The sequence below is a fragment of the Micrasema longulum genome, unplaced genomic scaffold, assembly GCF_059751315.1.
Source record: "Micrasema longulum isolate JH-2025_06_02 unplaced genomic scaffold, ASM5975131v1 h1tg002761l, whole genome shotgun sequence".
NCBI classification, from domain to species: Eukaryota; Metazoa; Arthropoda; class Insecta; order Trichoptera; family Brachycentridae; genus Micrasema; species Micrasema longulum.
Genome location: NW_028279888.1, coordinates 63,331 through 76,688, shown reverse-complemented (window position 1 = coordinate 76,688; position 13,358 = coordinate 63,331). Strand labels below are relative to the sequence as shown.

The window sequence follows — 13,358 nt, the reverse complement described above, 5'->3', positions numbered from 1 at the left end:
ATACAAATATAATAGCAAGGATGTGTGACCGACTAGGAAGGCAAAACCCGAAAGACACGAGAGCTCGGCCGCTCCGCACTGCTCCCACCTTATTCATACCTATACGTATAACTATCTTACCCCTTAATTAACATAGTATAATGCATAGACATTACAATTATTCAAATAAATAATTATTTTTTTATTTCGAAAACTTACAAAACTTTAACACAATTTTATATATTTTTATTTTATTTTATTTTATTTAAGGGCAAGCGTATAACAAAAATTATCGACGTAATTTATTAAATAAATAAAAGACGAGTGATACTTTAATCCACTTTGGAATATCCAGTTACCGGTTTCATCTCTTTTGCGACATCTTCGAGACTGGTATCTTTATTAAGGAGTTCAATGTATTTATACAAAACAGAGGTAAGGACAGAGAATTCAAAATTATACGAAAGTACATTAAATAAAGTTATTTTTATCTTAATGATCATTATCAAAAAAAAATCGGGTTAACTAATGAGTTAACATAATTAATTTTTTTGTGAGTTTAAGTATTTTATTTTTAGTGTCCCATCGTTCGTGAGTATGATTTTTGTCAATTATGTTTTTTGAAAAACAAAAGGTAAAAAGTCATTAGTAAAAATATATTACATTGGGTATAGTAATGGAGAATGCACGTGTGTTATCTGTTCATTAAGTAATTATACGTCGCGTTTAGTTTTTAATCTATTGATTTCGAGAATTTTTAGTTTGTCAAGTTTATGGCCTTTAGGTGCAATATGAATTGATTTTACATCATTTTTTAAGTCAAAAATTTGGATAATGATCCCTAAGATAAAAATAAGTTTATTTCATTTAATTTCATATAATTTTGTAATAGAGTTTTGTATAAATACATTGGATACCAGTCCCGAAGATGTCGCTAAAGCGATGAAACCAGTCACTGGATTTTCCAAATTTGTGGATTTAAGTATCACTCGTCTTTTATTTATATAATAAATTATAATGAACTTCCATCCAGAAATTTTCCCTTACAAACATAACTGTTTTAATTACCGACGTATTTACTTTTAACGATTTTATGCAAAAGCAGCATAAAACTTCTGATGTAAGATCAGGGGGGGTAAGAGTAACTACGAGGCAAAAGTAATAAAAGCTCATCCACCAAAATTTATAGAATTATTGGCCTATTTTCTGTCGGTGACAGAGAGGTGCATTGTTGTTCCAGAATCAAAATTACAAATGCGTTCCAAGTTTTTGACAGTGCTTTTGTTTGACACTTTTGCTCTAATTAGAACGAAAGCCCTTTTATTTACTCATTTAAATTATTGAAGGTACAAATGTAATTGGCAGTTTCTCTAGTCATTTGTATTAAAGGGTGTTACATAAATAATACCTATATCATATCATAGGTATTAATTAGGTATAGTCATAACTCATAACTATATTAGGATATAACATGTTCTCATATTCTTACCCCGGGTAACGGGGTCAGAGGAACAGTCGTGCAGATTTTTAGATTATTAATAAAAACACTGTTTTTTGTACAAAAAGCAGCTTTATATAAAATAATAATAAATATACCTTCATTATGTGGTCAAATAAAATTAGCAATATTATGGACACAGAGAGCGTTTAATTTGAATTTACAAAAAACTAAGACACTCTTACCCCACCTGACCTTATATTATCAACTTATTGTATGTTATTAAATAATTGTTTGTTACCATTAACCGACTTTTTTGTCTCCCGGTTTTAAGACGTACCGGTCATTTTACTTTATACAACATTAAAGAGAGCTCTGTTAACTTCCTATCGTAATCGCTGCCCCGGTATATCTCCTGTCGATAGCCTATGGCGAGCATGGATATACTTTCAATGTCTTCTCCCTCTTTACTGATCAGGTCCTCATCGATGCCAGTGGAGACGCTGAAGGGAACTTCACAGTAGTAGCTCTCTTGGATGACCATCAAGTGAATGGATCCCTCAGAATGAGCATGCAACCAGTTGGCTACTTTCAATATGGAGCCAACGGATCTGGCAGAACCTACGAACTTCCGGTAAGAAATTAAGCTTTTATTTTTGATGGGCATTTGTTTTTTTTTACTTGAAATAATATCATTTTCTTAAAATATTTTTTAATAAATAAACATCCAAATTTGGAAAATTACTCTGTGAAAAAAATAGCCGTTCATTTTACAATTTACTAGTTATTTAATACAAAATTAAAATACAAATTATTCAAATTAATTGCAACAGAGAGAGAAAACCTTTTTGACATAAAAATATAGCTGGTTAAAATGTCTGGTTTTATTCGTTATTCATTCTATGTTCAAACATCAACATTTCCTCAACTCTTCCGCATGTTGACTTTTGTGAAGTAAAAGTGCTGAAATATTATTTGACTCCCGAAATAGTGAAAAAGAGACTGTCTACAAACATTTGAAAATACTCAAAATATGTTTGAATAATACGTTAGTTCCATTTCATTATTTGAATTCCTTTCCGTATTCCATCATCCACTGCCATATTATAAACAATAGCAAATTCATCATTTACAGTTACGGGAGAACTGACAGAGAACAACCTCTGACGTCACATGCGAAGTTATTTCAGAAATACAAAACTTTAAAAAATCAAAGCGCTGACAATTCAGTATGTACAATTGTATTAAAACAAAAAATGTTTTTCATAAACTAGAATCCTCTCTTACAGTACACCGCCAACACATGTTAAAATAATTTGTCTCACTCTGTTCCATTGAAATGTTGCGTATTGTATCTCTTTCAACTTATTTTTTAAATGTACCTACACTCAAAATAATATTTAATTTTATATGAATTATCCTTACACTGTATAATATTCACCAGTCTGAAGGTGCCTATTAGAGGGTAAAAGCGCTTATTGGTCAAACAAATAAGTGGAAGTGTACCAAGTATTTTAAAATTAATACCTTTACATTTATTTATTTTTTAAGGAAATCAGGTACAAAAGAACAATTCTAAAAGGTAAGACCAATTACAAATTTCATATTAATTTATTAGGAATGCAGGAGTAGAGGGGAAAAAACAATTCAATTCTAAAAAAAAAATATACAAAAATATAAATATTAAATAAAAAATACATAAAAGGGAGAAGACATTGTATAGCTCCAACTATACTTTTCTCCCCTTTCTCTCTGCTTTCATGAACATTTATGTTTCTTCTGTAAAAATTCGCAACCAACAATAATTAATTAGATGCAGGTGTACATATGAATAAGTAAAAATTAAGAGTTGAAATTAAAATATAAATTAAAAATTGAATTTGAAAGTTAAAATTAAAAGTTTAAATTCATAATTAAAAGTTAAAATTAAAAGTTTAAATTAATAATCAAAATTAAAATTAAAAAAGTTAAAACTAAAACATAAAATTAAAAATCAAAGTTAGGCAGGAGATAAATTTAAAATGTTTTAACAGATCTGATAAAAATCTAGTATTTACAGTGTAATATGTCGATGTCACTAAAACTGTCTTTTATATTATAGGTAATCTGTATTCTTCGAAGAGTTCTATTTTTCATATAGTTACAGATTGACGAGCTCTACGGACAGGGACTCGATATGAAATGCTTCTAACAATTTCTAGGCCATCAATTAAGTTATTAACAATTTTATAGAGAAAGCTCATATCCAACATGATACGCCGAGTTGCGAGATTTCGAACCTTATGAAAATTAGCGGACTCAGTCCTACTTGAAAATGAAACATTATTTTTGAAATCTAATTGTCTAAGAAAACAGTTTTAAATATGTTCAATACGATTTTTGTAATTATTATATTGAGGATTCCAAATCGGTGAACCAAACTCTAGGACACTACGAACATATGAAAAAAAAAGTTTTCTTAATGCGTCAGCTCTTGTGAAAGGTTTGGTTGATCGTATGACAATCCCCAACATTTTGTAAGCTTTTTTTACAGTAGTTTATATATGTTTGTTAAATGTTCGTTTACTTTCAAGTACAACATCAAGGTCACGGACTTCCGTAAAAGAATTTATAGTTAACTCGTTGATTTTATATAAATAAATATTTTTTTTAGAACGAATGCGGTAAAAAGAAATTTGCCGACACTTTTTAATGTTAATAGACAAACTGTTTTTAATGCAATATGAGTTTAATCTATGAAGGTCTTCTTTAAGATTTATACTTAATAGGTAAGAATACTTTCATACCATCGGCAAAAGAACCGAAGTGTGCAAACTTGAAGCATTGACCGATATCATAAATATAGACATTAAAAAGAATTGGCCCGAGGTGTGAACCTTAGGGTACTCCTGATGGTATAGAAGAAAAGTTTAAATGGAACCCACCAACAGATTAACAACAGATTTACAGCGATTAGTCAGATAAGAAGTAAACCATGGCAAAAGATCTCCGTGAATACACAGATGTTTGATCTTTAGTAGAAGGGTAAGATGGTTTACTTTATCAAAGGCTTTCGCATAGTCAGTGTATATAGCATCTACTTGAGTTTTGATTTCAAATTGAGAGAAAAAGTGTTGAGTGAATACTGCTAAATTTGTTGTTGTTGACCGTTTTCTAAGAAATCCGTGCTGCTGTTCTGGAAAGTTTCGTGACAAATGAGTATAGACCTGATCATAAACAATTTTTTCGAACATTTTACTAAATACTGGAAGAATGGAAATAGGGCGATAATTCTCGATGCAGTTTTTTTCCCACTTTTATGAATTGGCACAATATTTGTTTCCTTCCATTTGCTTGGAAATAATACTTCTGATAGTTATTTTGTAAAAAAAAGTGCAAGAGGAAGAGATAATTCATGAGTTCAATTAATTATGAATACTGAAGGAATCCGGTCACTACCAGAGCCTTTGTTTGCATCTAGCATTCGAATTTATTTGTAAACAATGTCTTTGTTAATACAACTGCTACTTAGATTATCATCTTGAAATACATTGCGTTGGGTATAATCTAAATTACCGAACTGTGTACGCTTGTTTCTGTATCAAAAACAGAATTAAAGTATTTAGAGAATGATTCACATACGTCATAACAATTTTCAATAGTTTCACCAGCATAAGTCATTACTTTTGGAATAGCGTTATCTTTTTTTTTATGTATCCCCAAAAACATTTACTGTCTCTATTTATGTCGTTCTCTATTTTTAATAAGAAGTTTCAATAGGAAATTCCTCAAATTCTCTTTTGTCTAGACCTACGAAGTTTAAACTCTTGATAATCCATAAAACAGTGTGTTTGTTTCCATTTTTTGTGCATCTTACTGTTTCCCATAATTACGTTTATAAGGGAAGGTGTGTACCAAGTTGGGTATTTTTGGTTTTTACTTATTGTTTTTTGGAACCAAGTCTTCAATTACTTCGTAAAGTGTATTATGAAAGAGAGTTAAAACATCATCAAAGTAATTCAAATCGGCACATTCAATAAACGTAATTACATCATTCGAATAGTGGATGTCACACAATGTGTAAAATAACTTAATTGGCCAATGACTGGACATAAGATCTCTAAATGCCTCGACCCTATATTATTTCTCAAAAATGCTTTTCATCCAGCTGTATTAGATTGTATTTTATTTTCGGGGTTTGAAAAAAAATGACCATGATATAAATCGTCAAGATTTCCAATTCCGTGATATTAAATTACTATAAATGTCACGTATCTCACGAAAGAGAGTTATAAATCGTTTTCAGGAAATTTTACATGAGAGATAAAGAAAAATGTGACATCAGGATTATTCAGCAGCAAAAGTCAAGCAGATACGCCGTATAATTTAGTCAATAAAAATATAAAATCATGTTATTAAATATTTGTATAAAACAAATTACCAACTTTCCTATGTCTACCGGTTTCGAGACGTACCCGTCTCTCCATCAGGACACCAATTAAACCAACGTGCGAAACCTACTATTCACCTTCACGATAGTTGTTGCATAAAAATATCGAACCAACATGCCATGCATTTTAATAAGCAATCCTTACATGCACTGATAAGGTTGTGAAAATATTTTATGTTGTGGGTGAAATAGTTGATACAAGAGTGAGGGGATAAAGTGAGAGGCGTGAGTTTAAAAGGTATAGGGTGACCATTACAATGGTATTTTTTTATTTGAAAATTTATTTATAAACCTATACGGATTATTGCATTCATTTTACAAAAAAAATAATATAAACATTTTTCATTCATACTCTGTTGTTCAGAATAATATTTTTTACATCTTTTGAAAAGTTTATCTGAATTACCTTCTTTCAGCACAAAAATGCTGAGGATACCAGATTACATAGAGCTCCTTCGAGCAGCTTTTCTTTCCGTGATTTTTCCGTGTTTGTTGGCACCGCCAAGAAGACTTATGTCCTCAGATGCGGAGTGTGGTTTGTGGTGGACAAGCTATATCTGAATATCTCCAATTTACAATTATCCTTTGTTAGGGCTCTATTTAATTAAACACGAAGCATTGTCCACAACTACGATAGACCCAGAAGATAAGTTCGAAACTACATTTTCCCGCTTTTACTTTATAAAATTGATCGAGTTTATATCGTTATAATAATCCGGAAACATTCGGTTGTGAAAAAAAATAAAAAATAACTTTCAACGTATCCATCTTTTGAACATGCCTGGGATTATTCAACGCATATCTGTGGATTCAGAAACAAAATTGCTCTGACAACATTTCTTTTCGTGATATGTGGGATGAATATATTTTGTTTTATCCAAAACAAAACGGCTCCTTATCCTCAAATCTATTTTTCTTTAAAGTTTTTATATATTTTGATATATCAAAGCGTAACATTTACATTTTTAGTTTAAATTTCTAAAACGAAAACAAAATTTATGTAATATTATTTGCAGCCTTATATTTTGTTATTCTCCTCTGTAAGTCTAAATCATCATTTAATTATATCTGTAATTTATTAACAGTTGAAAATTCATAATGTAAAATTTATGTATTTTCTGGCAGATAACACGTTAGTCAAAAGAGTTTCTTTCCAGGAGGCCTGTAATAGGCCTCTTTTCCCTCCTTGACTATTCTGGAGGTGTTTTTTTCAGAAATACCCGTAATGCCTATATGATATTCATTTTTTATTTAAAATTTTGTGCTCACGGTGGTCCCAATGATCTATCTCATTTACTACATGTTGCCTATCACATACCGCACACCGCATCTGAAGACATAAGTCTCCTTGGCGGTGCCCACATGGACGGAAAATTTGCTCGTTCTCAAACGAGAAAAGCTGCCCGAAGGAGCTCTCTGTAATTTATTTAACTTTTTGTACATAATATTATTTGTACATTAGCGGGCTTATTGCCAGATGACAATTTTTTCCAACCAACCAATAAAATAATAGTTTTATTTTTATAATTCAAGTTACAGAACATATTCAATAGAAGATAAATTTCAAAAAGCTAAAGATATATAAAAATAGAAATAAACGTATTTGTTTATAAATTACCTCAAATCAAAACTATTACTCAATGGGAAAAGGGAAAAAAGAGGAAAAAGAGGAAAAAGGAAAGAAGGAGAGATTAAGGATGAGAAAGGATATGTTTCTTCAGGCGTGATTTAAACAGAGATAATGTAGTAACATCTTTGATGGTGGATGAGAGATGATCCTACAATCGAGTGTAATCTGATAGCCTTAGAATCTTTGTTCTGAAAGAAAGTAATCCTGAAAAACATAATATGTACTTCATTGAATTGAGAAAAGAGGTAATCAAATTCTACACAGACTGGGATTAAATTGATTGGACATGATCAATTCGCCGAAATGATTACAAAACTTTTTTAAAGCCTTGAAATTCTTTTTTGAAGCCACCAGATCTGTATACCCGACGGGACCTATAACAGGTTCACGTATAGTAGCGAAAAACTCCATTTGGTAATCATAGAAAAGGAGAAAGGGACCAAACCACAGGATGTGTTCAAAAGATTGGTTAGGATATCCGCAGCAGCATGAAGGGGAGTCAACAATATTAAAAACAAATATTTTTTTATTTAATTTTCCATGACCTGATAAAAACTCAAATACTTTCTCATTTTCTCATATGCTAACAATAAGCTGAAAAATATTTAAAATTTACAAGTTCTGGGATTCGAATCTACGACGTCCCGCGTAGAAGCCCGCGGCATTTTTAACCGCACTACAAACGAATTTAAATATACACATTTACAAGCTTATTTTCTATGACAATATTCTTAAATGAAAATATTTTTAGATACTCTTAGTATAATTAATATTTCCTTTAAGCGAAGTAAGTTTTTTAAACTAACAAAACTGAATATTACTTGTCGGCGACTTGACAGCGAACTTTCTGTAATGGAATTAAAACATCGTTATTTTTCATTTCTGACTGGCAAAACCCTTTCACCTTTATAATAATTTCACAGGCGTTACTTTTCAACACTTTCGGATAGTACATTTAAAAGCACTTTCCCGACACTTCTCACTCGTAAAACAACGTAAGGAAACAAAGGTGTCTGACAAACGGTATCTGTCACTCTTAGTTCTTTAATTTGCCACCGCGGGACTTTTTTCATGGCGTCACCCAAGAATTGAAATGCCATTTTCTTCGCGCTTGTAACGTGTCTATTCAAATTTCGGTTTAACAACAAACGTATAACGGAAGGTTTCGTCACTGTGCTTGCGATTCTCAACCTACGGCCCAATGTTTTCATGTATACTTTATATTTGTATAATAATGATTTTTAATTTTAATTAAAGTGGCGACATTATCGAGTCTTTTTTTTTTAAATCAAAAATTTTGTTCCAAAAAATTTTAATGTATGAAGCCTATGTAAAAACTAAAATATGTTATACGCAACTACTATGGGGAACCGGATATCAAAATGACATAAACAGACTACAAAGAAAACAAAATAAAATATTAAAGTTAGTATATGACCTTCCCTATCTAACTGCAACTAGAGAAGTTTTTAAACAAACTAAGCAATTAAATATAACTGAACTCTTTCAACTAGAATCATTAAAATTTATCCATAAATTAGCCACTAATATAATTGTAGACGAGGAACTAAAACTTGTAAAAAATTGTAGTCAACATGGACATAATACGAGAATATCAGACAAATACCATATACATCTTTCTAAAACAAGACAAGGACAATCAAGACTAATAAACCAGGGACTGAAATTATACAATAAAGTACCAGACTAAACTAAACATAAGACTCAGACAATCTTTACAAAAGATGGTAAAAATATTATCATTTACAGTAGAATATGAATTCAAAAAGTAAAAATATTATGTTAAATGTAGGCAACCCGTAAGGGTTTGTCAATAAAACTTCAAATATAATAAATAAATAAAAATATATCACTATTCTGTCTATATTTGAATATCCTTATTTCCTAAACTCTTCCATCCGTTGTCTTTTGATGTGACTGAGATTCATTTTTACGTCTCAAAAGTCAACGGGTGGAAGAGTTGACGAAATGTACATGTTTAAATATAGGCAGAATATTGAAGGTTATACTTTGTGACAGATCATAAGCTTTTAATTGCTTAGATTCCAACTGTCCTTTCTCTTGAAAGTTGTTTCTCTCTTTTGCGAAAAAAAAAACAATTTTCCCTTTAGGATGTGGAATCCAACCTTATCTACAAACGTTTAAATACACTCAAAATATTTTAAATGATAACTTAATTTTCTTATGATTAAATTTTAATTAAACAAATAATGAGTCCACTGACGTTTTTTGTTTTAACTGCATTTAAATCACAATAGAGGAAATACGGATAACTATTTTGTCAATTTTTAAATTATAAATAGTTTACAAGGTTTACGGTATCTAAAAAGGTTTATAATCTATTGCCATGCTTACGTAGCTTTTATGATAAAACTGTACATACTCGTAAACCGAGCCATCAAATCAAAGGTTGATACATTTCTTGGTTGAGTATATAATGGTACAGAGCAGTGTTTTTTAACCTGCGGGTCGCGACATCCAGAGGTATCGCAAAGCCTTGCTTGGAGGGTTGCAATCACAAGCAAGAAAAAAGTAATAAAAGTAAAGGTTTTAGGTGCTACACCTCTGGCAGCTCCTGACCAAAAACCTTGGCAGTGCATTTTTTTACATTTTGTCAACTTGTACCAACATTAAGTTTGATAATATTATAACAATATGATTAATCTGACATGGTTACCGAGTGATAGACAGCCCGCAAATCGGAACAAGGAACGCTAAATTTGCCATTGTTTTTGTTTGCATTCTGCTTTATATGCATCAATATTATAAGCACATGTTACGCAACTAAATTCATGCTAATATTATATTGTTACGCATGGTTAAAGTGACTTTACAAACGAATTTCATCATTTAAGTCCATTTCTCTTTTTAGTTTTAATGTTCACTATTGAAGAGAACATGTGTTCACATAAGTGGATTTTAGCGAATGATACTAATAATTTTGAAGCTTTCTAGCCAGTTCTGGATATTGTTTTTTTTTATCCAGAAAAGTCAATTTTATGTAAATTAAATTCCATTTTAAGCTTGCCGTACGAATCTTACAGATCTTGCGCTGCTCTTATAGAATGAAAATTAAATATGCTGACTATGAAAGACTTACGATTACTATAATGAAATTATTAAGGTCGCGTATTCAAAAAGATTGAAAAACACTGGTATGGAGGTATCTATGAACCCCAGTGATATGAAAGTAGTGAAGAAAGCCTTTCAGAGAGAGCATCACCATGGAAAATAAGTTGTGTATTAAATTTTTAGGGTGAATTAATGGCGTGTAATCATTTAGAAAGTGTGTCATTATTATAGGAGCAAAAAAATATACTATCTCGTTTTAAGATGCGGATTTATTTTTAGATAAGGAAAAAAAAAATATTTCGTAATAAATGCGACAAACTTGAAGTTTTCCATAGTAAAAACTGGCAATAAAATACACATTAAAAAATATGTATTATTTTGTAATTAACAAGACAAACAGGCAGGTTTACGTGTATAAATCATTTGTGAAAATGGTTATTAGTTATAAATACACATTCAAAAACATGTATTATTTCAATCGCATGTAAATGATAAAGGTTAATAATGAAACGTTGGATCAACAAAAAAATGATTTGGGAGTTCCACAAGGATCTGTTCTGGGACCACTATTGTTTATTTTGTACATAAATGATATGACTTTAACATTGTCTAATTGCCAAGTTCGACTTTTTGCAGATGATTTTTTAATTTATGTAGCTGATGACGTATATGATTCAGCAATAAGGAAAATAAATGCAGAATTAAAAACAGTCTCCAAATGGATTAAAGCAAATAAGCTAAAACTAAATGTAGTAAAAACAAAATGTATGATAATGGGTAAGAAACGCTGTTTTAACAGTGATCACAGTGTTGAATTAGATGGAGAGGTTCTTGAGAATGTTGAAAGCATAAAATATCTAGGAGTTTGTATTGACTCTAAATTATCTTTTTCAAAAAATGCAAACTAAACGAGTAAGAAAATCACAAAGAAGGTATCCCTGTTAGGGAGGATAAGGAATAAATTAGACATTAAAACTTCTCTGCTGATATTTAAAAGTATTATCGTTCCCCACATTGATTATTGCTCCAGTATTTTATATTTAAGTAATGGAGGAGATCTAAAGAGACTCCAAATAATACAAAACAAAGCGACGAGGATAATATTAAGATGTGGGAGACGAACAAAAGTTAAGAAAATGATTCATCTTCGAAAGATATCATGACAATTGATCTAAGAGTCAAATTCAATGTTGCTAATGAAATAAACAAAATTATTAAATGAATAGTTCCGAGATATTTTCAAAATAAACTAAAAAAATAATGAGTTCTTTCATAACTATGCAACAAGAGGATCTAAAAATATAAGACTGGAAAAGAAATCAAAAGAAATGTCCCAGAACTGCCTAAGGAACAAGGGAATACAATTATTTGAGGAAATGCCAGAAAGCATAAAAAATGAAATAAATGTAAATATATTATAAATTAAATGTCAAAAGTATATATGTAAAAAATATTAGGTAATATATAGTGTAAATAGTGAATATAATTAATGAAAATGTACATATGAAACAGTGAATATTATAAATTATGATATTAAGTGTATAATAGTAATAAATAATGTTAGAATAAGTATAGATGTAAATATTGTGTTGTAAATATATATTAGACTATATTAATCATAGAACTAAATAAAATTAAAATAAATAAAATAAATAAATAATTAACAAGACAAACAGGCAGGTTTACGTGTATTTTCAGTTTGTAAAAATAGTTATTGCTTTTTACAAAATAATACATTAAATAATATGTATTATTTTGTAATTAACACGACAAATAGGCAGGTTTACACGTATTACAGTTTGTAAAAATAGTTATTGCTTATTACAAATAGGCAGGTTTAAAAACAGTTATTCCTAACTACTAAATAATACATTAAAAAATATGTATTATTTTGTAATTAACACGACAAATTGGCAGGTTTACATGTTTTACAGTTTGTAAAAATAGTTATTGCTTATTACAAAATAATACATTAAAAAATATGTTTTATTTTGTAATTAACACGACAAATACGCAGGTTTACACACTATAAATCAGTCGTGAAAATGGTTTGTCTTACTCCTCGTGTGCCAATCCAGGGAAAGTGAAATATTGCAGAGTAAAACCACCTTTGAAACAAATATTTCACATTGACCTTACGAGACCTGGTATTCTGAAAGCTCTCGCGGGCGTAGAAAACACGTTTCTGGCGCGTAATTTATCTACTTTGTGCTGCGAGTGCAACCATCCCCTTTTCTACCCTCATAGGAGCGTTCAGAGTCGCACCGTTGAAGTCGACTGAAATACACGTCAAAAAAATATTTATTGACATCAGAATTCTTCATCGCCATCTCCATTATCCGCACCTAATGGTGCTTACGGCACTGCATTAGTACTCCAATCACTATGTGTCAGCAATAATTGTAATATATATGAAGGTGTGATGACAAGACTAGTCCAAAAAACACAACTGTTTTTTATTTAATCAAAAAAGTTCAACAATTTTTTTTATTTGAAAATTTATTTATAAACCCTTGCGGATTATTACATTCATTTTACAAAAATAATATAAACATTTTTTATTCATACTCTATTGTTCAAAATAATATTTTCTACATCTTTTGAAAAGTTTGTCTGAATCTTTTGTTTGGTTTTGTCTGGTAGTTTATTGTATAATTTCAGTCCCTGATTTATTAGTCTTGATTGTCCTTTTTCTGATATTCTCATATTATGTCCATGTTGACTACAATTTTTTACAAGTTTTAGTTCTTCGTCTACAATTACATTAGTGGCTAATTTATGGATAAATT

The 13,358-nt window shown here is 30.3% G+C and overlaps 1 protein-coding gene across 1 annotated transcript in view; it reads left to right on the top strand.

Annotated features, from left to right (window-relative positions):
• Positions 1-1,895: 1,895 nt before the first annotated feature.
• The window catches only part of LOC148271626 (guanylate cyclase 32E-like), a gene marked incomplete at both ends in the record, with an annotated part of 61,537 nt that continues 50,074 nt past the window's right edge, over positions 1,896-13,358 (top strand). The window contains one exon of the mRNA XM_088241139.1: positions 1,896-2,051. Coding sequence (XP_088097265.1) covers positions 1,896-2,051 — 156 coding nt within the window. The remainder of the gene's footprint in view (positions 2,052-13,358) is intronic.